The sequence below is a fragment of the Plecotus auritus genome (assembly GCF_963455305.1).
Source record: "Plecotus auritus genome assembly, chromosome: 4".
Taxonomy (NCBI): domain Eukaryota; kingdom Metazoa; phylum Chordata; class Mammalia; order Chiroptera; family Vespertilionidae; genus Plecotus; species Plecotus auritus.
The window spans coordinates 192,333,341-192,359,744 of record NC_137775.1 but is presented as its reverse complement, the minus strand read 5'-3'; the positions used below and the strand labels follow the sequence as shown (position 1 = coordinate 192,359,744).

Below are 26,404 nucleotides of genomic sequence, written 5' to 3'. Positions count from 1 at the left end.
GCAGAGCAGGAACAGAGAGAGTCGGAGCCCAGAGACAGGACACGCAGCTGGCATGGCATCCCTCACGGAGTAGAACCAGTGGAGACAGACACTGGCTTGTTGGGTATCGGTTTGCACGGTCTGTGCTGCAGGGTTCGTACTGACGGACGGCGAGGTGTGGTGGCAAGACAGCGGCCTGCTGCCTGGCTCCACTTTGCCAGGTGCTTTCGGGCAAAGCACCGGTTCTAGCTGGCTGTTAGCGTCACGATTTATCTGACGCATGTGGTCGTGTGAGTTACAACCTCGGGAGCTTCCTGGGTGTCACTTGAAATTGGCTTCCTGCACGGCCGGCCGGAGACAATGAGGAGAGAGGCAGACCACTGCGGGTTGGTAGGTGACAGGTTTAATAACCAGGTAACTATTAAAACGAGGCTCGCTGTCACCTTCCTGTTAGTACCGCCCATCCAGCTGGCCCCGCCCCTCCTCCCCTCAGGCCCCGCCCCTCCCTCACCTTCCTGTCGCGCCCAGGGAGCCCCGCCCCCTCCCAGGCCCCTCCTTCCCCTTCCTTTAGCCCCACCCCCGCCGGCCCCGCTCTCCAATTCCCGTCGGCCCGTGGTCGGCCTCCCTGAGCGCAAGGCAGGCCGGGAAGTTGGCTGCCGTAAAAATGGCGGCGGAATCCAAAAGCTGAAGCTGCTCCCGCGACCCCGAGGGGCAATGGGCGGGCTGGGGGCGGGAAAGGGGCGCGACAGACGCGCTCCCGCGGCCCCGAGGGGCGGGGCAGGGTGGGCGCCATCCCGCCGCCCTAAACGGCTGAGGGCGGGGCGTGCGGGGGGCGGGGCCGAGCCCTGGGCCCGGAAGTGCAGGGTGCGGGGTGCGGACGGCCCCTGGCGGCCGCGGGCGGAGACAGCGCAGGGCGGCGGGCGGGCAGCGCAGGAACGCGGCTGCGGCGGCCGCGGGGCCCCGGCGAGCATGTAGCGGTCGCGGGGGCGCGGGGCTCCCTGGGCGGGCCGGGCCGCGGGGACCGCTCGCGGCGACATGGAGGAGGAGGGCAAGAAGGGCAAGAAGGTGAGTCCTCCGAGGGCCAGGCGGGGGTCAGAGGGGCCGGCTGGGGGCCCGGGAGGCTCCCTCGGGCCGCCCTCCGCTCTGCGAGCGCGGGCGCGGGGAGGCCGGGGGAGGGAGGTCCGGGCCGGGAGGTCCAGCGTGCGGAGCCCAGCGCACCAGCTGGCGGGCGGGCGGGCGGCGGAGCGGACCCAGCGGGTGGAGGAGGCGCGTCCGGGACAATGCCGGTAGGTGGTCCGCGGCCGGCCGGCGCGGCGGGGGAGGAAGGAGCCACGCCTTTCCGCCCCTTCCGGCCAGTGACTCCCCCAAACCCAGGCTCTGCACGTGGCCTGACCCGGGGGTACCGACCAGGGCTGCGCGGGGTCTTCCAGGACGGGAACCTTAGAGACTGGGGTCCGCGTGATGTACCAACCTTTGCTGCTTCGTGTCCTCACGTTGTTGGGACCGAGTGAAACCAGAAGCTGTGTCCTGGGCCCGTTCCCGGGTCGTGTTTTCCCCACCTAATGCCATCCGAGGGGTCTTGATGACGTGACGTTTTGCAGTTGGATTTTGGACGCGATAGTTCAAGAGACTCCTTAGTTTTTTGCGGTTTTTAAGATGTGGCTCTGAGGATGGGGTAGAAGAGTTGATAAAGAAGCTCAACCTCTTAACGGAGTCTGGAACAGCCACGTAGGGTAGGCTACCATTAACATGGAAAAGGGTTTCAATGAGATGTGTCTTTTTTAAATACAGGCTTTATAACCTGCTTAGAAGCGTCTCACCTACCACTTTAGGTCTAGGAAGTGTGTGCGTGTGCACTTCCACATGTAAGCTTAAAGCAGACCTTGGTCAGCCCTACTATCTTACGTCAGAGCCACTGTGCCCCTCCGTTGAGTTACTCATCCATCACCTGCCTCACCAGGTGCCCCACTTTGAAAAGCTGCATCGGAAAGGGGGCATGGGCAGGTGGGGTCCGGGGGTTGTCTGGTGCTTGCCTCTCTCACCTTGTTTGCTAGTTCTGTGTCAGCGTGAGTGCGGGAACAGTTACCTACAAAGATGTTTAAATCTGGAAAACGCCCAAGCACGTGATTCAGCCTGAAGCTTTAGTCTGCAGAGAGGCTGCCCACCGCAGAGGAGGAGCGCGGCCGTGAAGCTTTGTGCCAAAGCCGGGAGAAGGCCCTGGAGGATGTTCAGGCCGTGGCAGGCCAGGGCCTCGACAGGAGGTGGCCTGTCCCCAGCAGAGCACCGGCCCTAGCCCCAGTCTTCACAGTCAGGCCGAACTCTCCCTACTTGCTAAGGAGAGTCGCCGGGTTAGCACCACCCAGGAAGGATGGGGCTGGCTGGATTTCTTCTAGAACCTTCTACCAGCTTTGGTAGAAACATTACACCATCTAGCAATATTGGGGAAACAGACATTCCTGAGCTTTTGGGATAGAAGTGAAAAGCCAGTAAAATCAAGAATGTCGGAGTTGTGGCCAGTGGAGAGATTCAGGCACAGAGAAGGTTACTGATGCATGTCCTGTCCACAGCGGGATTCATTGTCTCCGGGAGAGGATACATAGTAGCCTTAGCTGGGGGAGCGGTGGGGATTCATTGTCTCCGGGAGAGGATACATAGTAGCCTTAGCTGGGGGAGCGGTGGGGATTCATTGTCTCCGGGAGAGGATACATAGTTGCCTTAGCTGGGAGAGCCTTTCTCTGTTTCTGCGCCTTGCAGCTCATTTTCCCACAGGCGGCCATGGGGTTCTGGGACGTGGCTTCCTACCCACTCGGCACACTTCACCTATTGCCCCATGCCGGTCGCCCCTGGCGGAACCTTCCTGCTCTGCTCCCCCAGGCAATGTCGTTTTCATCGTCGTAAACTAAACCACATACACAGGTTCCAGCTGAAACAGCAGAAGTAATGACAGTAACTTCATGAAAGTAGAGTTGGACATTTTAAAGAATCATTTTGATTTCACAAGGGAGAGGGAGAGATAGATGGATCAATGATGAGAGAGAATAATCGTTGGGCTGCCTCCTGTACGCTCCCTACTGGGGATCAAGCCCGCAACCCGGGTATGTGCCCTGACTAGGAGTCAAACCTGGGACCTCTTGGTCTATGGCAGGGGTGGGCAAACTTTTTGACTCGAGGGCCACCATGGGTTCTTAAACTGGACCGGAGGGCCGGAACAAAAGCATGGATGGAGTGTTTGTGTGAACTAATATAAATTCAAAGTAAAGGAGCGGAGGGGAGAGCAAGAGAACCGGATAGAACAGCCGGATCCGGCCCGCGGGCCGTAGTTTGCCCACGGCTGGTCTATGGGATGGATACTTAATCCATAGAGCCACCATAGCCAGGCCAGTTGGACATTTAAATTCTCTCCCAAGTTAGCTTCCTCAAAAATGCAGCTTTGCCCTTACCAGTTTGGCTCAATGGATAGAGCATTGGTGTGTGGACTGAAGGGTCCTGGGTTTGATTCCGGTCAAGGGCACATGCCCAGGTTGTGGTCTCGATCCCCAACAGGGGGCATGCAGGAGGCAGCTAATGGATGATTCTCTCTCATCCTTGATGTTTCTAACTCTCTCCCTTTACCTTCCTCTCTGAAATCAATAAAAAATGTTTTTAAGAAGGCAGCTTTCCCTCTCACCATGTGGGTGGCAGGCTCATTTGGGTCTTCGTACACTTGTCAAGCAGTTCTTCAGGCTCGTGCTAACGTGGCCTGGTTCCTCAGGACAGGAAGCTGCCAGAGACCAGTGGAACCCAGGGAACTTCCTATAAAGTGGCCCCAGGTATGGCCCTGTCCCTTCTCAGGCTCCCCCGGCCCATAGGAGGAGGGTGGCTTGAACCCCTGCCAGGCGCCATGGAAGACTGGGTGGTGGGGATGCAGGAGGAGCCTGTGGGCGGTGAGCGTGGGGACAGAAGTCTGCTGGGCCCGGAGGGACTGGGGCCTTGCAGGCCACATGTCCTGACTTGTGGTTTGGAGAATACACCTGCCTCCTTCCCAAGCGAACCCCTGTTTTGTGCGTTTGACACTATTCTGTCAGGATGTAACTCCTTCTTGTAAGGAACGTAGGTGTACACTTGCGTTGGGTTGGATACGTTTTTACAAAAACCTTTGACTTAGTGGAGGATTGCGGGGCGGTGGAGGGGCGGGGGGGGGTGGAGCTGCCGCATGGAAGCACACCAGGCTTCTGCTCTTGAGCTGCTGTCGGTTGCAGCCGCCCTGTCGGTGGCCAGGATTTCAGCCTGAACAAAGGTACACATCCCTGTGTCCATCTAGTTTATTCGCATTCTTCAAATGAAAAGAGAAGGTGGTGAGGTGCCTGGGAATGCGGGGCTGGGTCTGAGATGGCGACGAGGGCTTACTGTCAGTCGTGCTGTGTTTGATATTTGTGTTTTGTCCTGTTCTGATCCGAGGGACGTCATGCTGAGAGGTTCTAGGTGGAATTCTATGATTTGTAGATGCGTGTTATTCAAGCTAGAAGAAGAGGGAGACAGCTGAGGGTTTTGGCAGTGGGTGTTCATTACTTATTCTGTCTACATTGGTGAATTTCTGAGAATTTCCATATAAAAAGTGGAAAGAAAAAGGTCCCCTGGGTGACGGTCCCAGGTTACCAGCTCCGGGACCTGCCAGCTCACCCCAGGATTGGGAGCTTGGCCTAGACCAGCGCCTGTTACACTTCTGCGGCTCCAGCCCTGGCCAGGGAGCTCGGTGGTTAGAGATCAGCCTGTGCACCCCAGGGTCGTCGGTTCCATTTCCGGTCCAGGGCAGGTACCTGGGTTGTAGGTTCGATTCCTGGCCCTGGTCGGGGTGTGTGCGGGAGGCAGCCCCTCAGTGTGTCTCTCACATCGTTGTTTCTCTCACTTTCTCTCCCTCCCTCTCCCGTCCACTCACTCTGAAAAGCAGTGGGAAATACCCTGGGGTGAGGATTAACCAAAACAAACCAACAACAAGCTGCAGGGACTCCAGGCTCAGGCAGTTGGCTTGTGTGAGGGCTGAGGACTCACCTTCTCCGCAGGTGAGCACATGTGTGTAAACATCTGTATGTGAATGAACTGCAGGGAACTGGTGCCTCCTGCAAGCCTCCTGTCCCTGTAGTTGCTGTCGGCGATAGTGGCCCCACTGTCCTGGTCACTGGGCTGAGTCGAGGTCAGCTGGTCAGCACGAAGCCCCCTCCATTGGTCTCCGTGCCGCGGATGCGCTTGTGCAGCGAGAAGAGGGCTGGAAAGTGAGCTGCTCACACGCAGCATCAGAGGAAGGCCCGTGCGCGTGTGTCAGGAGACACGTGGGACAGAGCAGGGCGCTGGGTGAGGCCTGTGGGCGCCTGCTTTGGGCCCGGGAGCAGCTGGGACGACTGGAGCTTGTCCTCTGGCACGGACTGCCCTCCCGGTCGGTGCCCGTGCTGGGGACCGCGAGTTCAGGGCCACAGACCCGCACGGAGCTCAGGGCAGGCGAGGGGCTGCTGGGAAACGGGCGTCGATACGGGCGAGGAAGGAACCTCTGCTAGGAAGACAGCGAGCCCCCGTTGAGAGAGCCCTGTGGTGCCACCGGGGCCCCAGCCCACCAGCGTCAGCGCGGGGCCGCTTGGTTCACCCGCGTGTCCGCAGCCTGCACTGCTCCTGGGCGGAGCTGGACGTGGCCCCTCAGGTTCCGGGCTTGGAGCCTGGTCCCCCGCAGCTCAGCGTGGGTCTGTGTTTGGAGGTGGGCCTGTGTTTGGAGGTGGGCCTGTGTTTGGAGGTGGGCCTGTGTTTGGAGGTGGGCCTGTGTTTGGAGGTGGGCCTGTGTTCGGAGGTGGGCCTGTGTTCGGAGGTGGGCCTGTGTTCGGAGGTGGGCCTGTGTTCGGAGGTGGGCCTGTGTTCGGAGGTGGGCCTGTGTTCGGAGGTGGGCCTGTGTTTGGAGGTGGGCCTGTGTTTGGAGGTGGGCCTGTGTTTGGAGGTGGGTCTGTGTTTGGAGGTGGGTCTGTGTTTGGAGGTGGGTCTGTGTTTGGAGGTGGGTCTGTGTTTGGAGGTGGGCCTGTGTTTGGAGGTGGGCCGCTGATGAGGTGATTAAGGTTAAATGAGGTCGGTAGGTGGCTCCCATCCCATAGGACCTGCGTCCTTATTGGAGGAGGAGACTTGGACAAGGAACCCAGGGGTGCACGCAGGCGCCCGAGGACGGGAGCAGCCCATCTCCATGCCCAGAGAGACGCCTCCGGGTCCAGCCCTGGAGGGAAGGGGTGTCGACTGCGGTGTCCCATCTCTGGTCCCCTATCCTGCTGGGCTGGGGCGGCAGGTGATTTTGAAGCAAGCCCAGGACATCCCGATGATGTGACCGGAGTCTGGAGCGGAGGCCCTGGGCTGGGACCTGGTCTCCATTGTCCCAGACAGGCCTGGGCGACTGAAAGTGGGACCTCCTGCCCCCAAGCGCTGTCCTGAGCTCAGGCTTGCTCGATCCCGTGCCTCCTCGTGGGGGCAGTGCTGTTCCTCATGTGCGCTGGGTTTCCCGAGTCGCAGTGTGAGGGTCTGAGCCTGGACCTGTCATTCGGGTAGAAATACAAGGACTGTTTTCTGCTGGGAGCGGGGCCCACACGTTACAGTTCCCTGGAGCCCACACGTTAGAGCTTCCCCGGGGCCCACACGTTAGAGCTTACCCGGGGCCCACACGTTACAGTTCCCCGGGGCCCACACGTTAGTTCCCCGGGGCCCACATGTTACAGTTCCCCGGGGCCCACACGTTACAGTTCCCCGGGCCCACACGTTACAGTTCCCCGGGGCCCACACGTTAGTTCCCCGGGGCCCACATGTTACAGTTCCCCGGGGCCCACACGTTACAGTTCCCCGGGGCCCACAGGTTACAGTTCCCCGGGGCCACACGTTACAGTTCCCCGGGGCCCACAGGTTACAGTTCCCCGGGGCCACACGTTACAGTTCCCCGGGGCCCACAGGTTACAGTTCCTCGGGGCCCACAGGTTACAGTTCCCCGGGGCCCACAGGTTACAGTTCCCCGGGTGAGCTTTGGTCTGTGGGATAATTACTTAGATTATGCGCTTGATCGCAGGCAGGCATTAGAGGCGTGCGGTGAAGAGGACCCTGACCAAGCAGGAGGGTGGGATTTGGGCTTGGTCTGAGGCCTAGGGGGTGAACTGTGGTGGCTTGTGGCCCAGGAGGCAGGAAGAGCAGTGAATTCTGAAATGGGAGGAGGCCGGTCCGAGCCGGTGCTGCTGTTCAGGGACCCCGGTGTGGGTCACTCTTGGGTGGGCGGTGCCGGTTCTCCTGTGTTGTTACTGTGAGAGGAGAGAACCTGCTGAATCTGGCTCTTTATTATTCCTTCTACAGCTTAAAACGCCATGCCCGCTTTTTCCAAGCACTGAATAGGCCGCCTCTGTGTCATGACCTTTAACTCCGTGGCTGGGTGTGGTCCAGCGTATTCCAGGGTTTACACGCCGGGGTGCGGTTTATCCATTGCACGCCTGCACAGCCCTGCGGTCACCTGTCAGGAAGTGCTTAGGTCTGGCTGTGCCTGACGGTCACCACCACCCGTTGGTATGTCACTCGGAATAGCTGTCGTGTTTCCTGTTTGAGGTACACAGCAGCCCAGGCCCACCTGCCGCTGCGCCCTCGATGTCAGACCCACTTCAGGTTCGTTCCAGACCCTTCCCCCGACAGTGAGCGCCAGCCCCTCCGGAAGGGGAGTATAAGCCAGTCGGCTTTCCCCCCCTCCCCATTTTACTATAAGAAATGTTGAGCACACCAAGTCAAAAGCATTTACAGCCAGTGCCCGTACCCCCACCACCTCCATCTGCCATACGTTTGCTGCACCTGTTTTGTCCTGTGTCTGCCCATCTTCTGACCCCTCTCCCCACCCATCAGCCACCTGACTTCCTGGTGCCTTTGAAGCACGTGCGCACACAGTTCACTTTGTCTGACCGTGTGCGTGATGTAAGTCCGTCCGTCCGCAGGGAGCCCGGCGGCGCCCTTGGCCGCGGTGTCCAGTGCGCTGGGCTCTGGGCAGCTGCAAGCGTGATGCAGACCGCACGGCCTTCACGGTTCGGACCCGACTGGTGAGGCCTGACCCGGCCAGAAGTGTGGGGCCACAGGGCCCTCGCTGCTTGTGTCTGTCTCTGAGTTAATTTATAACGTGACCCCGATAAAAGTCAGGCTTTTTTCTGGAACTAGACCACGTAACGCTCATCTATGTTACCAACAAGGAAGAACCCCAGGGAACCTGAGAAAGCAGGCAGGAGGGCGCCCCACAGCCCGGTCGCCTGGAGCTGATCCCCGCAGGAACGGGAGGGGCTCTGCTCCCCATGAGGCGGAGGGCGGGAGGGCAGCTGCTCTGGGGTCTGTGCGTCCTGCCAGTGGGCAGCTGGGTGCGTGGGTGGAAGGGACCGAAGGGACCCATCCTCCTAGCATGCAGCAGGGTGAGCAGCAACAGGTCAGAGACGTGAATGAAACCGATTGGCCATCTGTGTTCAAACCATGGGCGGGTCTTCAGCGACTGGGGACAGAAAGCTTTCCTCCCTGTTCCCCCAAAACCCTGAGGCGGGAGGATGGTGACCAAGTGTCTAATCACGTCAACGTGCGTGAGAGAAAAGTCAAGAAAAATATTTGCCGACCGTGAAGCAAAAGGTAGCTCTCCCCGGGTCAAGTTTTCTAAACTTAGAAACAGCCCCGTGGCCAGAGGCACAGGCAGGGGGGCCGGTGGGTCCCCGGAGAAGACGGGTCAGTGGCTCCCAAACGTGTGACGGGGCAACGCACGTGCACTTGTCCTGAGGGGGCGCGTGGGGGACTGGGCCCCTTTCTGGACTGGCCCCGGGTGCCGGGGTGCTGCCTCCTGTCGTTATTTTGAGCTGGAAGCAGACGGAAGCTGTGGTTCTGTCCTTCCGGGCGTCACCAGTGTCGGGGGAGGGTCACCATGTGGCCATAACAGCCCAGTCGAGTGAGCGGGGAGCACAGTGCCTGTCCACAGAGGGGGGCCCGCTTCCCCTGCAGGAGTTCCCCCGGACGCCCCCCCCCCCCCCCCCGCAGCTGGTCCATGGAGGGCGAGGTGGGTGCTGGCAGGGGGCGTCAGCTGGCACAGTGGGCACCGGGGCCCTGCTCTGGACGGTGGGTGGGGTTCCGGGACTGAGAACCCGTCTCCGGGCAGACGGTGGTGAGGGAGGAGCTGTGAGCTCCGTGGGCTGGTGCATTGAGCTCAGGGATGAGGGGCCTCGGGTGGCGGCTGCGGGGCCTGGGCGGTCCCGCGTGGGACCCAGAGCTGAGGTGGGAAATGACGTCGGAGGGAGTCAGGGAAAGCGCATCCACAGCGGTGACCACGCCCGGAGCTCTCCCCGCCGTCCGCGTGGGGAGTGGAGACGCCAGCGCAGCGCCTGGGTGGGCGGGTGCAGTGGCACGTGGGGACGCACCTGCAGGTCTGAGGGCGGGGCGGCCTCGGAGCTCCCCACAGGCCGGCCAGAGTGTCCTGCTGCTTCCGGGCTGAGGGGGTCCTTTGTCTTTTGGGGTCGAAGGTTACAAGACCGTTTTGGTGATGAGGAGCCTGAGCGCCCAGTCAGAACGCTTGTGGAGTGAAGAATGAGTCATTGCAGGGCTGCAAACGCTTTACTTCGTCACAAAGAGACTTTCAATTCTCTTTTAAAAACATGTTTTTAGCCCTAACTGGTGTGGCTCAGTGGATAGAAGGTCAGCCTGCGACTGAAGGGTCCCGGGTTTGATTCTGGTCAAAGGTATGTATCTTGATTGCAGGCTTGGTCCCCAGTGTGGGGCGGGCGGGAGGCAGCTGATCGATGGTTCTCTCTCATCGTTGTTTCTAACTCTCTATCCCTCTTCCTTCCTCTCTGTAAAATCAATAAAATACGTATATATATATTTTAAATTTTGTTGTTTTAAAAAAATGTTTTTATTGAATTTTCAGAGAGGAAGGGAGAGGGAGAGAGATAGAAACATCACTGATGAGAGAGAATTGTTAATAGGCTGCCTCCTGCACGCCCCACACTGGGATGGAGCCCGCAACCTGGGCCTGTGCCCTGATAAGGGATCAAACCCTGACCTTCTGGTTCATAGGTCGACGCTCAACGGGCCGGCACAATGAGAGTTTTAATGAATGTCGGACCTGCCCTGCCTCTCAGGTCCTGGCGGGGAGTGGCCTGCGGAGCCCAGGGGTTGGGAGACGCTGTGGTCTGGGGAGTCCCCTCTTCTCCGCCTTTTCCCGCCTGGGAATCGGCCTTGACCTCCCAAGCGCCTAGGAGAGGTGAAGGCCGGCCCACCTGCGTGGAGCCCGGCACAGCACAGCCGCGGTCCCAGCGGGCGGCCCCTCGCAGAGCCTGTGCCAGCGATGGCTCCAGCCGTTGCGTCTCTGCCCGCAGCCTGGCCTCGTGTCGCCGTTTAAGCGCGTCTTCCTCAAAGGAGAAAAGAACCGAGACAAGAAGGCCCACGAGAAGGTGACGGAGCGGCGGCCCCTGCACACGGTGGTGCTGTCGCTGCCCGAGCGCGTGGAGCCCGACCGGCTGCTGAGCGACTACATCGAGAAGGAGGTGAAGGTCAGTGCGCACCCCCCTCACCGGGTGCCCAGCCCAGGCTCCTGGTCGGCCCCTCCGGGCTCTCCCCACCGGAGTGAGCGCCGCCTTCTCGGGCTTGTCAAGGGTTAGGGCTGCCCGCCTGGCGGGCACAGCCCAGGTGCAGGTCTCCGGGGTGTCCGGCGCCCCACTGAGTGGGAACAGATGAGGAACAGCGCCCTCAGGAGGTGGGAGGAGGAAGGAGCCGGGGACCGGAGCTCCGAACACACCGTTTCTGTCGCTTAAACACCGTTTCTGTCGCTTAAAGCGAACACTGAGGTGCCCCACTCGGGCAGCTGAGCAAAGCTGGTTCATGTGCCGACATGGGTGACAGGCTCAGGGCGGACACGCGGCTGGACATGCGCCAGGTCAGAGCGGCTGCTGCCAGTCCCAGCAGGACCCTGTGCAGGTGCCGATGAGCGCGTTGAGTTCTCGGGGCGGTCGCCCACTTCGTCAGAGGAGGAACGAGACCACATGCTGCTCCCAGGGCCTCGGGGGCCCCGCAGGCGCCTTTTCACGGGGGGGGGGTGTCCCCTGATGAGCACGTTGAACACGCCCCCACGGCGCCTGTCCATGTGCTGCTGCTGCCTTGCGCCTGGCCCCTCAGCGTGTGTCTCGGCCTCGGCCAGGCCGGTGCTCAGCCCTCGGTCAGCTCCCCTCCTGCGCGGGGAGGGGGGCCTGTGGCCTCTGCGGCCTTGCTCTCTGGTGGGCCTAGGACCTAGAAGACCTGTTGGGTCTCAGTTTGGCGGGTTTTCCTCTGCGGGCAGGATGGAGACATCCGAGCTCTTGGCCTGACGAGCAAGGGCCGGGCGTCCAGGTCCCCTGTCGGGACAGCCACCTGCGTGTGCGCGTCCGAGAGATGGGGACGCCGAGGACGCGCTGGGTCACACGCAGACACCCCCTCCCGCGACGCGGAGACAGGCCCTGGTCACGCCAGGTCGCGGCTCTGGTCACATCACCGTCTGCGCTCCCTTCCGTGGCCGCCCGCGGGCAGAGTGTGGGGGCGGCCTGGGCTTTGTGGCAGCGTGAGGCCCACAGGCCGCTGTCCCCCCTCTCACGGCCTTCCCTGTCTCTCTCAGTACTTAGGTCAGTTAACGTCCATTCCAGGGTACCTGAACCCGTCCAGTAGGACTGAGATCCTGCACTTCATAGACAACGCCAAGGTGACCCTCCTTCCACCCAGCCTCCGACCCTCGGCCCGCTTCACCTCCTAACTCTGACCTCCGACCCTCAGCCCGCTTCACCTCCTAACCCTGACCTCCGACCCTCAACCCGCTTCACTTCCTAACCCTGACCTCCGACCCTCAACCCGCTTCATTTCCTAACCCTGACCTCTGACCCTCAACCTGCTTCACTTCCTAACCCTGACCTCTGACCCTCAACCTGCTTCACTTCCTAACCCTGACCTCTGACTCTCAGCCTGTGTCACCTCCTAACCCTGACCTCTGACCCTCAACCTGCTTCACTTCCTAACCCTGACCTCCGACCCTCAACCTGCGTCACCTCCTAACCCTGACCTCTGCCCCTCACTCTCTGGCAGCAGCTCCTGGCCCTCTGACCTGGGCCTTCGTGGTCAGACCCAGTGCCACCACATGGGGTTCCTCAGTCTGAACGTGAACTTGTGCCCAGACGTGCCCCTCGAGGTGCTGGCTGTTTCACAGTCAGCATTTTCTTTCTTTCTTTCTTTTTTTTTTTTTTTATTAAGAAACCACACTTCTTTTTTTTTTTTTTTAATATATTTTATTGATTTTTTACAGAGAGGAAGGGATAGGGATAGAGAGTTAGAAACATCGATGAGAGAGAAACATCGATCAGCTGCCTCCTGCACACCCCCTACTGGGGATGTGCCTGCAACCAAGGTACATGCCCTTGACCGGAATCGAACCTGGGACCTTTCAGTCCGCAGGCCGACGCTCTATCCACTGAGCCAAACCGGTTAGGGCAACACAGTCAGCATTTTCTAAACCCCGGACGCACTGGGCTGACGCGCGGCCCTTCCAGGGGGCCCAGGGGAGCGGGCGGGGCTCAGGCCTCTGCGACCTCCGTGTTGCCCGTGTCCCCTCCAGAGAGCCCACCTGCTCCCCGGACACCTGACGCCGGAGCACGACGCAGTCATCAGCCTGTCGGCCTACAACGTCAAGCTGGCCTGGCGGGACGGCGAGGACACCATCCTCCGGGTGCCCATCCACGACATCGCCGCCGTGTCCTACGTGCGGGACGACGCCTCGCACTTGGTGGTCCTGAAGACAGGTGCGGGCCTGGGCGGGCGGGCCTGGGCGGGCGGGCGGGGCCTGGGAGCGCAGCCCGGTCTCTGATGAGGCCCAGTCTGCCTGGATGCTCTGGAGACAGACGGCTCCTGCACGCCGGGTCAGCGGCCGCAGCCACTGGGCCCGAGAAAGCGAGAGGCGGCCCTCTGTCCCTGGGTCAGCCTCGGCCAGAGGAGGGCGGGACCCAGGAGGTCCTGAGGGGCAAGGGTGGGGTCTGGCCACTGGCTCTGAGCTTGTGCTCTGCCCAGTGCTGCCCCTCGGGGACACTGGGGTGCCCTGGCCTGGTAGGCCCCCACATGGGCAGACTGAGGCTGTGGTGGCCTGGCCTTGGCCACGCGGTTCTCCAAAGCTGGGTGCAAAGGTGAGGCCAGACCCTCAGGGCCTCTCGAGCCGTAGGATCTGAGTGGTCCCCCGAGGGGACTCGAAGGACCTTCTGCAGCCTCTCTTCTCGGCAGTGGGGCCACCTCCCCGGGCACCCCTGGGCAAGCTGCCTGCCGAGCACAGCCTCTGCCCTGAGGTGTGTGGGTCCCAGGTCGGCACGGCCCGCAGATGAGAGACACCCCAGCTGGGGGGACCCAGCGGGGACCCGTGGGAACCGGCGGGCTTCAGGACTGTGGGCGGGGTTCCTGGTCCCTGACACGCCCTGGGCCCCGCCCTGGGCCCCGTGCCTGCGTTTCCCCATCTGTCAGGACTGCATATGAACGGGGCCCTGTGGTCAGCAGTTCAGTGTCCGCCTACGCCGTTCGTGCCTTCATTGCGAGGGCACCGGGTGGTCACGTGGGGGGTCTCAGTGGGCACGCAAGGTGGGCGGCTCGCCTGTCCTTCCCTTGCTGAGAGAAGGCGGGGGAAGGCGCGTGGCCGTCCCCACCTGAGCTAAGCCAGGCGGCCGAGAGCCTGCTGTTGAGGTCCCCACCTGCCCTAACCTGCCACGGCGTTGATTTCTCAGCCCAGGACCCCGGCATCTCCCCCAGCCAGAGTCTGTGTGCGGAAAGTTCCAGAGGCCTCGCCACAGGCTCCCTGTCTGAGAGTGGAGTGGGGCCTGTGGAGGCCTGCTGCCTGGTGATCCTGGCCACGGAGAGCAAGGTGAGCCGCACAGGGACCGGCCGCCCTCACACCTGACCCAGCCCCGCCCTCACACCTGACCCGGCCCCGCCCTCACACCTGACCCGGCCCCGCCCTCACACCTGACTCTGGCCCCGCCCTCACACCTGACCCGGCCCCACCCTCACACCTGACTCTGGCCCCGCCCTCACACCTGACCCAGCCCCGCCCTCACACCTGACCCGGCCCCGCCCTCACACCTGACTCGGCCCCGCCCTCACACCTGACCCGGCCCCACCCTCACACCTGACTCTGGCCCCGCCCTCACACCTGACCCGGCCCCGCCCTCACACCTGACCCAGCCCCACCCTCACACCTGACCCGGCCCCACCCTCACACCTGACTCTGGCCCCGCCCTCACACCTGACTCAGGCCCCGCCTCCCCCACAGCTGGCCCCGCCCACAGTGGCCCAGGCCCAGGTCACACTGAGTGGTGCCTCCTGGGCTGTGCTGGGTGGTCTCTTCCCCAGCGTCACCCTCCCGCCCCTGTGTGATGGGGACTGGGTCCCTGTACCCCAAGCTGTACCCTGAGGGAGGATGCCTGGGAGTGGCAAGTTAGGGTTTGTGGCCCCATCAGCCACTTGAGGGCTGCTAGCCCCGGGGACCCCTCTCACTCCTCTGTCCCATTTCCGCACCCGTGAGACGGAGGTGACCCAGTGACAGTGCCCTCTAGGTACCCTGCGTCCTGGTCCTGCTTCAGCTGCAGGTGGGGGAGTGCTGCCCCCAGCCCACCCCAGGTTGGGACGGGAGTGGGGGGTTGGCAGGGCAGTGGGACGAGCTGCAGGAGCGTGCTGGCCAGCTGGCAACCTGGGCGCAGAGGGCCCTGAGGGCCGGGCCCCTGGAAGCCGCCCAGGGAGGTGCTGCTCTGCCCCCTGCAGGTGGCGGCGGAGGAGCTGTGCTCGCTGCTGGGGCAGGTGTTCCAGATCGTGTACACCGAGTCCACCATCGACTTCCTGGACAGAGCCATATTCGACGGGGCCTCCACCCCCACGCACCACCTGTCCCTGCACAGCGGTGAGCACAGGCGGGCATAGGGACGGGGTGGCCACGGCGGGTCCTCGGGCTGGAGCCAACGCCTTGATTTCCAGACTCCCCTGCAGCTGCAGCTGGGGCTGACCCGTACCCTCCCTCCCCCCGGCCAGCCAGTGGCTTCCTCATAACTTTGGGCCTGGGAATTCTTTTCTGGAACCACAGGTGGCTCCGGTCACCTCACCTGAGTCCGAACATGGCGGGGGCTCCCAGCACCGGGGTTGCGAGCGGCTGTGGGCGCCTCCCTCCCAGAGCCCAGGCCCGCTCGCTGGGGGTTCCCTCCCAGGACAGAGGTTGCTGGGGTGGTGGCGGCGGGGAGCCGTGAAGAAGCCCCAAAGGCTTAGACCAGGACAGCATTCGGGTGCCCCCCCAACACACAGGCACACGCACAGCCAGACTCAGGCCCCGCCCACAGTGGCCCAGGCCACAGGACCCACACGCTCCCCCTGCACATAAGACCTTCACGTGTTCACAGCCAAAGCCTCTGCTTTTGGAATCCGGTTTATTGAGGGTTCGTGGGTTCTGTAAGTCAGATGCCAGGAAGGTGGAGGCCGGCAGCCCAGGAGGCCTCTGCAGAGCAGGCTCACCTCTGCCCAGGGCGACGCTGCAGCCCAGGTGCCAGGGCTCTCGGAGTTGACAGGTCTCCCTGCCCGTCTGGGTGCTGCCAGCTCGTCTGTGGCCCCGGGACAGACTGCTCCTGCCTCGTGGCTCTGGGCTCCCTCTGCCTTCGTGGCTTGGACCAGGACTCTCCTCCACGGGCCCCCTGCCCCCCACATTGCGGGGCCCCCCAGACAGTGCGTTCCCAGACCGGCCCCGGTGAGGCCAGAGCTCCACCACCTCCTTCCTGGCCCCACAGTATCTCCACGGTCCAGGCGGCGGGTCTGGGCGTGGCCTCGGGGCCATTCCTCTGCCCACCACCTGCCTTTGCTCCCGCCGCCCCGGCACCTGCCTGGCCCTCAGCCCTCGGTCCCTGCACGTCAGTGTCTCGGGGTCCCTGGTGTTCCGTCCCCCGGACCTGAGGCCGCTGTCCGCTGTGTCCTGAGGAGCAGTGGTCCCAGGCCCTCGGCTGGTCTGGAGGTCTCGGCTCCCGGCCCGTCTCTGTCCTTGGGGAGCAGCTGTGCACATGGGGAGCTCACTGGTCCCCGCGGGGGATCCGCTCCTCATGGCTGCAACCCTCGCCAGCTGTGGGACAGGGCAGGCTGCAGGGCCGGTCAGTCCCTCACCTGCACGCGGGCGGCCATGGTGGTTGCCGGGCACAGGAAGTCGTGAGCCCTAGGACGCTGCTGGTGGGAGCCTCTGCCCCCCCAGGGAGCCCCCAGGCCCATGCTCTGCCCCCGAGGCCTGCTGGGCTCAGCGCCGGGCCCGTGGCCCTGTGAGAGCGGGGCCGTAACCCAGGCTCTGCTCTGCGTCCCACACAGATGACTCTTCCACCAAAGTGGACCTGAAGGAGCCGTATGAGGCGGACGCCAGCAGCTTGTGAGTCCTGCCCCCCCCTGCGCCCGTCCCTGTGCCCTCCCGCACCTGCCCTGACCCCCAGCGCCGCGGGGCCCTGCGGGGGTCACGGGTGCAGGTACAGGGGCCATGTCCTTGCAGCTCCTTCCCCGAGTGCGTGCCCACCGTGCCCCACGCCAAGACGGTCAGTGAGAGCGAGCTGAGCGCCACGGCCGCCGAGCTGCTGCAGGACTACATGCTCACGGTAGGCGTCCGCACCTCGCCAGCCCCAGGGGAGGGACCGGGGGTTGTTCCAGGGCGGGGTGGCTCTGGGCCGCCCCCCACACCCGTCACCACCCGCTCCCCGCAGCTGCGCACCAAGCTGTCCTCGCAGGAGATCCAGCAGTTCGCGGCGCTGCTGCACGAGTACCGCGACGGGGCCTCCGTGCATGAGTTCTGCATCAACCTGCGGCGGCTCTACGGGGACAGCCGCAAGTTCCTGCTGCTGGGTGAGCCGGCGGGGGGGGGGCGCTCGGGCGGGCTCGGGGCGAGGAGTTCGCTGGGCGGGAGTGAAACGCCATTGCAGCCGAGGGAGGGCCTGGTCCTGCCGTCCGCAGTGGAATGGACCCTAGAACAGGCTGGTGGCAGTGACCGTGGGAGCTCCTGGTCCCAGCTCAGGGGGTCTTTGTCTTGTCCATGAGTGAGGGGTGCCCCCCGCGGTGGGAGCCCAGCTGGGAGTGGGGGTGCCTTGCTCGGGCCCCTCCTGTCCCTCCTCCACCTGGGGCTTCCCTGCGGGACTGCAGGGTCAGCTGCGGTGTGCCCGCAGGTCTGCGGCCCTTCATCCCGGAGAAGGACAGCCAGCACTTCGAGAACTTCCTGGAGACCATCGGGGTGAAGGACGGCCGCGGCATCATCACGGACAGCTTCGGGCGTTACCGGCGGGCCGTGAGCTCCGCCTCCACCTCCACCTCCAACGGGAACAGAGTGGCTGGCAGCTCCGACGACCAGTCTGTGCCCTCGGAGGGGGACGAGTGGGACCGCATGATCTCGGACATCAGCAACGACATCGAGGCACTGGGCTGCAGCCTGGACCCTGACTCGGCCTGACGCCGGCCCAGCCACCTCCCCGCCCAGGGCTGGGCCGGGCCTGCGTGCGTGCGGGGCCTCTACTGTGAAGGAGGCGGGCAGAGGCTGCCTGAGCACCGCCCGCGGCCTGTGGGGAGGGCCGTCTGCGGAGCCCGGACAGCGGTGGTTTTGCACATGACGTTCCTATCGAGACTCAGACCTTAAAGAAGTCACTGCAATGTGAATAATTTATCTCTGCTGCCAGCGTGTTTCCGGTCCTGTGGGGGCCAGTGTCCTCCGGCCCTTCCGCCCCCCAAACCCCAGGCTGGGTACAGCGATCTGGGCCCCGCGCCGCCCCGTGGGGAGGACCCGATGGGGCTTCTGCTTCCTGGATGCGGGGCCAGGAACGGGTGTCCCGGGCGCCTGCGGGTGGGAATGGCAGGCCCTCTGCGGGGCGTGGGCACAAGGCGCTGAGGGGCGTGGCCTCTCGCTCAGGCCCACAGCAAACCGAGTCCCCTATCCTTCACCCCAGCCCCTTGGCTTCAGCCTCCCATCCGAGCCCTCGGAGTGTGGGAGGCAGAGGTGGCCCAGGGGAGCCCGGAGACCGCACAGAGGTGTGGGAAGCCTAGCACCCCCTTTCAGGCGCCTCCGCTCCACGAACCCTGATGGTACGAGAGGGAGGCGGCCGCCCCGCCCTGTGCAGTGAACCCTGCCTTTTGTGGGGTCAGGAGCCTCTCCTCTGCTCAGGGGTCCCCCCACCCTCTTATCCTGGCACCGGTACACCCTGTGCTGGGGTGGGAACCCAACTCAGGGTCCCTGTGTTCTGTCTGGGGGGGAGGGTGTGGAGAGGACGGTGACTCCGGGAGCTAGGCCACCAGGAGCCAAGGCCGCCTTCCTACGCGTCTCCTTCCCGAAGCCCCTGTGGGGACCCCCCTTGTGGGATCCCCCCCTGTGGGAACTCCCTGTAGGACCCCCCTTGTGGGACCACCTCCCCCTTGTGAACTGCCTGAGGCTTGGTGTTCTTATGAACCCCCAGTCCCCTGGCCCACGCCTTGCCCACAGCCAAGTGACCCTTGGGCACCCCGGAACACAGGGATGGAGGCCCCCACCCCATGAGGGGAGGACATGGGGCGGGACCACCATCCTTGGGTGTGCGTGCTCCGGGAGGCCCTGCCCCACCCGCTTGGCTGAGGGCCGCGGGCAGGCAGGAGTCGAGGCGAGGGACACCGTTTGTTGAGCAGCAGCGCAGGGGGCCGGGGCGGCGGGCCTGGCTACATCGTCAGCTCCTGCAGGAAAGGGGGGGGGTCAGGCCAGGGGGCCCGGCAGAGCAGGGCGGGGTGTCTGACGGGCCAGCCCCTCACCATGATGGCGTTGACGATGTCGCTCTGGTTGTCCCTCAGCGCCCGCACGGCCTGGGCCCTGGACACGTTGGCCTGGGCCATCACCAGCTCGATGTCCCGCAGCTCCAGGCCCGCCTCGTCCACCTGGGGCACAGGAGGTGCGGGGCTGGGACAGGTGCTCCGTCTGCAGAGCCCCCCCCAACCCCCCACCTGCTCCCGGGCCGCACCTCCTCCTCGCCCTCCTCCTCCTCCTCATACTCCGGCTGCACCCGGGGCCCCGGCGCCGACTCGGGGACGAGGGTGGAGGGCTCTGCGGGCACCTTGAACTTCTCGGCGGCAGCTCTGTGCACTTGCTGGGACAGGTCCTCGATCTGCAGCAGGGCAGCCGTCAGCACCACGCCTGGGCTGCCCGCCTCCCCCACCCCTCGCCCGCCCCCCGCCCGCCCTGCCCCGCTGCTGGCCTTGGCCTCCCCGAAGACCACGTAGGTGTCCGAAGCCGGGCTCTTGAACACGTCGGGCTTGGCGATGACGAAGAGGATGTTCTTGGACTTGTGGATGGTGATCCGGGTGACGCCCTGCACCTGCCTCAGGCCCAGCTTGGACATGGCCTGGGGGCACGCGGCAGGCTCAGGCTGGGCACTGCCCACGGTCTGGGGCGGGGGGGGGGGGGCCCACTGCGGGTGGGGACGGGGTCCCGGGGAGAGCCGGGTGCTGGACTCAGGCTGACAGGGCCCGGCTGTTTCAAAAAGGAATCCCCAACGCCCACCCCATAAGATTCACACCCCCCCACCCCGCCGCCCCAGGGTGGGAGGGGAGGGAGGCCCCAGTCCTGGGGGGGGTTGTCTGACCAGCCCCGCCCCTGGGAGCAGGCCCCGCCCACCTTCCTTGCTTTCTTCTCGCTGCGGCTCTGCTTGGCCTTGGCCGCCGTCTCCTCGGGGCCGCTGGCTGCAGCCTGGGGAAGGGCGGGTCTGAGCACCAAGGGTGGGTGTGGAGCCTCCTGCCCCCCGAGTGCCCCCCTCAGCTGGCACCTGGGCTGGGCCCTGAGGGGCCTGGGGTCCCAAGAGGTCCTCCTCCTCTGGCTCCCCCGACGACTCCCCGTGGCTGTCGGAGCAGCTGCCAGGAGCCGGAGGCGGCTCTGGGGACATGGGAGGGGTGAAGCGGCCCTTCTCGCCTGGCCCCCCGCCCTCCCACCTCTGGCCCAGGTGGGCAGCGCCCCGCCCCGCTCACCTTCCTCCAGGCCATCCTGCTCGTCCTGCTGCTGGGTGGCTGGGGGCCCTTGAGGGCTGGCGGGGCCCCGGGGCCTGGAGCCAAGAGGCACTTGGCAGGGGAGTGGAGGCCGCAAGGCTGGGTCTTTGGCGTGGGGGCCCCCCGTGGGGGTCACCTTGGGGCCGAGGAGGGAGGGGTGGGGCGGGAGGCCAACTCGCTGCCTGGACTCCCGGGGGTGGCTCCTGGTTCCTGAGAAGGTGGCGGCCCGCGGGGCTCCTGCCTGGGGCGACCGGCGGTCCTCCCCTGAGCTTTCCCGCGGACCCGGGCAGGGGACAGGGGGTGCGGCGGGGGGCACCCTGGGCACGGAGGGCTCAGGGCTTGGGCGCCTGTCCTGGGGCTGCCGTGGGGAGGGGCTGGGGATTCCGGGGACCCGCTCTCGCCTGGAGGAGGGTGGTGAAGACCTGGGGGTGGGCTCCTCAGGGCAGCCCCTGCCCACCCTGGGCACGGCCCTTGATGGAGGCTTGGAAGCCACAGCCGAGGGACGCCTGGGCCCCGGGGTGTCCCCTCCACCCTCTGCTGGGTTCTGGGGCTGCACCTGTCCACCCTCGGGGCAGCTGCTCCCAGCGCCCTGGGGTGCTGACTCAAAGCCTCTGTCCCCCTGGTTCCCAGCCCCGGGGGCCTCCTTTGGGGGCAAGCAGGGCTCAGCCCCCACACCAGCAGGCAGGTGGGCCCCCCTGTTGGGCGCCAGCAGGCCTTCGGCTACTTCCTCTCCACCGGAGGCATCCTCAGGGGGGTCCAGGGTCTCCAAGGCAGGCTCGGGGGGGTCCAGGGTCTCCAAGGCAGGCTCGGGGGGGTCCAGGGTCTCCAAGGCAGGCTCGGGAGGGTCCAGGGTCTCTGAGGCATCCTCAGGGGGTTCCGGGGTCTCCGAGGCAGGCTTGGAGGGGTCTGGGGTCTCCGACGCAGGCTCAGGGGGGTCTGGGATCTTCGGGGCAGGCTTGGAGCGGCCCGGGGTCTCCAAGGCATCCTCAGGGGGGTCCGGGGTCTCCAAGGCAGACTCTGGGGGGTCTGGGGTCTCTGAGGCAGGCTTGGGGGGGTCTGGGGTCTCCAAGGCAGGCTTGGGGGGGTCTGGGGTCTCCAAGGCATCCTCAGGGGGGTCTGGGGTCTCCAAGGCAGACTCTGGGGGATCTGGGGTCTTCGAGGCAGACTTGGGGGTGTCCGGGGTCTCCAAGGCATCCTCTGGGGGGTCCGGGGTCTCCAAGGCATCCTCTGGGGGGTCTGGGGTCTCCGAGGCAGACTCGGGGGGGTCCAGGATCTTCAAAGCATCCTCAGGGGGGTCCGGGGTCTCCGAGGCATCCTCAGGGGGGTCCGGGGTCTCCGAGGCAGACTCTGGGGGGTCCGGGGTCTCCGAGGCAGACTCTGGGGGGTCCGGGGTCTCCGAGGCAGACTCTGGGGGGTCCGGGGTCTCCGAGGCAGACTCAGGTGGGTCCGGGGTCTCCGAGGCAGACTCTGGGGGGTCCGGGGTCTCCGAGGCAGACTCGGGGGGGTCCGGGGTTTCTGAGGCAGACTCGGGGGGGTCCGGGGTCTCCGAGGTAGGCTCAGGTGGGCCCAAGGCTTCCTTGGGGAGGCCTGGGGGTCCCAGTATCTCTGTGGGGGTGTATGGGTGGTCTTGGATGTTTGCAGTGGGCTCCGGGATTTCCGGGGTGAAAGTGGGGGGGTCGGGGATCTTTGCAGTGTCAGAAGCCTCTGAGGTGAGTTCAGGTATGTCTGGGGCCTCCGTGGCGGGCTCAGAGGTGTCTGGGGTTTCCAAGGCAGGCTTGGGGGGGCCTGCATCTCCACGTGAGGCCCAGGGTGTCCCCGCATCTACAGTGAACTCCCGGCCACCCTGGTGGGTCTGGTCCAGGTCCGGAGGCTCCGGGTCTCCAGTGCGGCTCGCGTCCGTCCCCCCAGCTGCCCCCTGGGCCGCGGAGGCCATGGGCTCGGTACCTGGGGCGCCGCCTGCGTCTGTCGGAAGGCTCCGAGGACTAGCTGCAGGTTCGGGGGCCTGCGGGAAGGCGTGGCCCTCTTCTCCCGGAGGGGGCTCCCGGCCTATGTCTGCCTTCAGGGCCTGCAGAGTGACTGGGCTGGGTGCGCTGCCCGCTCCCTGCGTGGTCTGGGGCTCAGACCTGGGCTCGGGGCCCGGGGTGGCGTGCGCCCGCTCCTGCCGGGATTGAGGTGTGGCCCTGGGGATGGGTCCTGCTCCTGGCCACCCAGCCTGTGTGGTCACTTCGGCGACCCCTGGGGCTTCCTGCAGGGCCTGGCGGGCCAGGGCCACCGGGGACATGGGGCCTGGAGCGGGGCCGGCATCGGAGACTGACGTGCCCACGTCTCCCTCGGAGACCACGGGGCCGTCCCGCAGGGCGGCGGGCTGCGCGTGGGGCTCCCCGCTGTACAGTCTCTCGTCATCTGCCCCAGGGTAGGAGGCCGAGTCGGGGTCCGAGGAGGCGGCAGAGGTGTCGTCCGGGAAGGCAAAGGCCTCGTCCATGCCCTCGGTGACGGACAGGTCGGACAGTGACTGCAGGGAGGAGGCGAAAGTGCTGTCGTCCTTGTCCTCGCTGGCCCAGTCCCCGTCGGCGGCCGGGGCCTCTGGCTCCTGCTGCTGCTGCTCCTCGGGGGACAGGGGCAGCACCTCCACCGCCTCCACCTGGAAGAGCAGGCTGCCCCGGAACGGCAGGAGGGCGGCAGGGACCATCGCGTCCTGGGCCAGGAAATCCAGGTCGAAGAAGTGGCCCTCCTGGTCCCAGGAGGAGCTGCTGTCCGTGGAGAGGCTGGACTCAGGGGACGAGGGCCCCGGGGACCCTGCGGGCAGCCACTCCTGCTCCAGGGCCTCAGAACCGGGCGGAGAGACGCCGTGGCCTGAGGGCACACCTAGCCCTTCCTCGGGGGCCAGGCTCAGGGAGCAGGAAGGGGACGGGGATGAGGCCCAGCTGTCTGTGTCCGCAGTGACGTAGGAGCCTGAGGGTGAGGTGGGCGGCGAGTCCCCCACGCGCCTGGCCTCGGCCTGGGTGTCCCTGGCATCCCTGCGGGGCCCGGAGCTGGGGAGCAAGGCCGGGGTCTCGCTGGGGGTGGAAGGAGGCGTGAAATAGGAATCGGGGTCTGGGGCAGGGAAAGGCACGGGAGGGTCACCCCAAGAACACGACGCGGGGGAGTGCAGGCTGGCAGGCCCCCCCTCCGGGTCCCTGAGCTGTGGCGGGGCTGCCCAGGGCAGTGGGGGCGCCTGGCACGTCTCCTCCCCCATCACAACCCGGGGCTCCAGGGCAGCTGGGAGAGGCCGCGCGGCAGGCTGGACCTCGTGGGGCCTTGGGCTGGGGGCCCCCTCCATGGGGACCGCCCAGGCTGAGCGCGCCCGGCCAGGCCCCACATCCCCGCTGGCTCCCTCGGGCGGGGGCCGGGCGCCTGGCTTGCTGAGCAGGAAGGTGAGGTCCAGGGGGCTGGGCCCAGGGGTCAGGGCACACTGCTCAGGCTGGTCCCCTCTTGGAGTGGTGGCCGTGGCCGTGCCACAGGACCCATCTGTGGAGGGAGAAGGGCGTGAGGAGGGCTGGCACCCGTGCCCCCAGGAAGGGGTGCCCCTGGAGGGGGCCGGGGAGCGGTAATCCCTATGTTGGGAGAAGTTCCAAGGTCTGACCACAGCAACCAGCTCGGGGTGCGTGTGGGCGCAGCTCCCCGCTGGGTTGGGCAGTGGACCCTCCCATGACCTCGGGGTCAGAGGGCCCTGGGGGAGGGCCTGCCTCTGCTTGGCTCTGGAACATTCCACCCGGGTATGGGTCCCTGTGCCTCAGCTTCCTGTCTGCACAGGGAAGTGCCCACCAGACCCGAGGCGCAGCTCCGAGGGTGGCACTGCCCCGTGCCCATCCGCCTGCAGCAGGCCCAGCCCGGGGCCACACTGCTGGGCGCTGGGTGGCCAGGGGTCCTGAGAAGAGGTCCTTTGGGTCCACTGGGGTGTGACCAACACCCGGCACCTGAGGTGGGTGTGGTGGGCAGGGCCTGGCATGGTCCCCTTCCCCACCCAAATTGGGCCCCTATGCCCCCGGCAGCGGGAGGGTGGAGCTGGGCCAAGCCTGCAGTGTGGGGAAGCCTAAAGATCAGAAGTTTGAGTGACTGGTTCAAGGTCACCGGCTCTGGCAGGGCCGCCAGCCCCTGGGTCTGGGGACACCAGCCCTGTCCCCTTTTCTGGACTCAGAGGGAGGCCAAGCCCTGGACCCGGCTCGGTCCCATCCCCAGGCGACCTGCCCACAGCAAGGTGCCCTTGGCCCCGAGGCGCACATGGCTGACCTCCAGCGGGGCCACCCCATCTAGTCTTCCTGGCGGGGGTACCCAGCACGGCGGCCTGGCCTCCCAGCACGAGGCCTGCCTGCGGCAGACAGCCCCGGCCTGTCCCCCAGGACGGCCCTGTCCCCCAGGACTCCCCTCCCCACGACCGTGGTGGCCCCTGGCCTCCCTCCTGCTCTTCCCTCTGGGACCAGTGTGGCCTAGTAGCCTGCAGGCAAGTGGGGGGCAAGTGTCCCCCGCGACCCAGGGTCGCTGGGAACCGCCGCCTCCAGTCCAGATCTGACCCGCCCAGGCACCCCGCGCCACGCAGACAATGGAACGCGCGGGGTCGGGACCCTCGGTCAGCCCCTCCCCCGCCCTTTCCCGCAGTCCCGGGGCGGCCGGGCCGGGTCAGCATTCAGGGGTCGCAAGGACAGAGGGCGGGGGACGCACGCGGAAGCGCGCAGCCTCACCTGTGCGGACCCCCGGGCCGCCCGCCTCGGGCAGCAGCAGCTCGGCGCGGGCCGCCTCCCCGGGCATGGTCCCTCCGTCCCGGTCCCTCCGTGCGTCCGCCCCGTGGAGCCTGGGAGGCCACCGCCCCTCGCCCGGGATGGGTGGGGGGGTGTCAGTGAGTGACGTCACGCCGCCCCGCCCGCCGGTGCCCAAATGAGCGTGCGCGCCGCCAGGCACTACGAGCGCGGGGCGCCCTCCCCGGAGCGGAGCGGAGCGTCTCTCCGCAGAGCCGTCTCCCTCCCTCCTCACGGCCCAGGGGCTCGGGCTGGCGGGAGGCGGGACCCGGGCAGCATCACACCTCGGCTGCGTCGGGAGAGGCGGGGTCGCCAGGACTCAGGGTGCGGGGCGGAGGCAGCTGGAAGTTTCAGGGGGCTGGGCGCTTTGGGGGAGGCTACGCGGCCCTCTGCCCGGCCTCCCGGCCCACCTGTCCCGGTCGGGTCAGCCCAGCTGGCGCCTCCATCCCAGAGGTGAGCCGGCCCGCAGCTCCGCAGCGATTGGCTGGTCCTAGGTCGGTCCCCATGGCAACCGCCTCCGGCTCAGAGCAACCAGAGGGGAGGGGACCGTCAGCGCTCCCGCCGCCCGCCCTTCGGCTCTCCGCGTGGAAGTGGGAGAAGCACCCTTCCTCCCGCCCTGGTTCTCGGCAGCGCCCGCCCCGCCCCGGCACGGAGCCGTCCCTCCCCGATGGTCTGACCGTCGTGCCAGGCTCTGGGAGACGGGCATTGTCACTGCCCGGCCTGGCGGGGGCGGGAGCACCGGCTGTCAGCAGCTGTGCCGGCGGGTGGGCGTCCTCCCTCCTGCCCACGGCCCCACCCCGAGCCCGCGGGCCCAGGCGGTTGGCGCCCAACCTCCGCCGTGCATCCCGGGTCCCTCCAGTCGCTGGAAACCGTCCGTCTGGGACTCCTGCTCCTCTTCGCCCCGCGCCTCTCACTGCACTGCTGACAGCTGCCCCCACCTGGCCGCCAGGAACCAAAGCCCGTTATGGCCGGGGCTTGTCTGCCCCCCGCCCCCCGCCCCGGAAATGCTGGAAACAAGCCCACTTCATGGGAGCCCCGTAGTGAGGGAGCTCAGGGCTGAGGGACCCCAGAGCAGCTCCGGACAGGCGGGCCCAGCGGACCCCAGGACCAGGCAGGCATTCTGCCAGCGGGAATGCAGTCCTGCCAGCTCTGGGGTGCCTGGCAGACTTGGGAGGACCCGGGAGGGCCCTGACAAGGGGCCCAGGGGAGCCCAGCTCCCAACCCAGAGGCTCCAGAGGAGTGGAGAAGGCACTAGCAAGGGGGCGCCCTCCACAAAGCACCTCCCAACCCCCACTTGGGGACACCAGCAGACAGGTGGCACGCCGCCAGCACAGTGATGCAAAGCCTGGCAACATTCGTCATTGGAGCCGCAGGACCTGCATGCGTGCCCATAGGGTGGCCGTCTGCTGGAGTAAAAAATTTAAACCTAATGGCCTCACTGTCCAGAACACCACAGAAAACCCCCATCGTACCAGGAAATCAGCTGGGATAAGTGACCGACCAGCCTGGCCAGTGTGTCAGCGGCTGAGCGTTGATCCATGCCCAGGTCACACGGCCCCCCAGCAGGGGGTGCCGCAAACACGGAGTCACAGAAAGGAAACCTAAAGGACTGATCGGAAGCCCAG

The 26,404-nt window shown here is 65.6% G+C and overlaps 2 protein-coding genes across 4 annotated transcripts; one reads left to right on the top strand and one right to left on the bottom strand.

Moving 5' to 3' along the window:
* The first annotated feature begins 840 nt into the window (after positions 1-840).
* CCM2 (CCM2 scaffold protein) lies at positions 841-17,685 on the top strand. Of its 2 annotated transcripts, XM_080667093.1 has the most exons (10): positions 841-1,044; positions 10,341-10,514; positions 11,609-11,692; positions 12,596-12,779; positions 13,743-13,879; positions 14,776-14,911; positions 16,345-16,402; positions 16,520-16,622; positions 16,728-16,866; positions 17,184-17,685. In XM_080667093.1, exons 1-10 carry the CDS (start codon positions 1,015-1,017, stop codon positions 17,462-17,464), a joined length of 1,326 nt encoding a protein of 441 aa, XP_080523219.1. In that variant the 5' UTR covers positions 841-1,014; the 3' UTR covers positions 17,465-17,685. The 2 variants fall into 2 exon arrangements, with proteins under 2 accessions (XP_080523219.1, XP_080523218.1); XM_080667092.1 differs by having other exon boundaries at positions 867-1,044; positions 16,520-16,866; positions 17,184-17,674.
* Positions 17,653-25,248, bottom strand: NACAD (NAC alpha domain containing). Of its 2 annotated transcripts, XM_080667090.1 has the most exons (9): positions 25,190-25,248; positions 24,726-24,835; positions 19,990-23,514; positions 19,791-19,897; positions 19,643-19,714; positions 19,224-19,370; positions 18,990-19,133; positions 18,784-18,906; positions 17,653-18,708 (listed from the first exon to the last, which is right to left on the bottom strand). In XM_080667090.1, exons 2-9 carry the CDS (start codon positions 24,790-24,792, stop codon positions 18,694-18,696), a joined length of 4,200 nt encoding a protein of 1,399 aa, XP_080523216.1. In that variant the 5' UTR covers positions 24,793-24,835; positions 25,190-25,248; the 3' UTR covers positions 17,653-18,693. The 2 variants fall into 2 exon arrangements, with proteins under 2 accessions (XP_080523216.1, XP_080523217.1); XM_080667091.1 differs by lacking the exon at positions 25,190-25,248 and having other exon boundaries at positions 24,726-25,042.
* Positions 25,249-26,404: the final 1,156 nt, after the last annotated feature.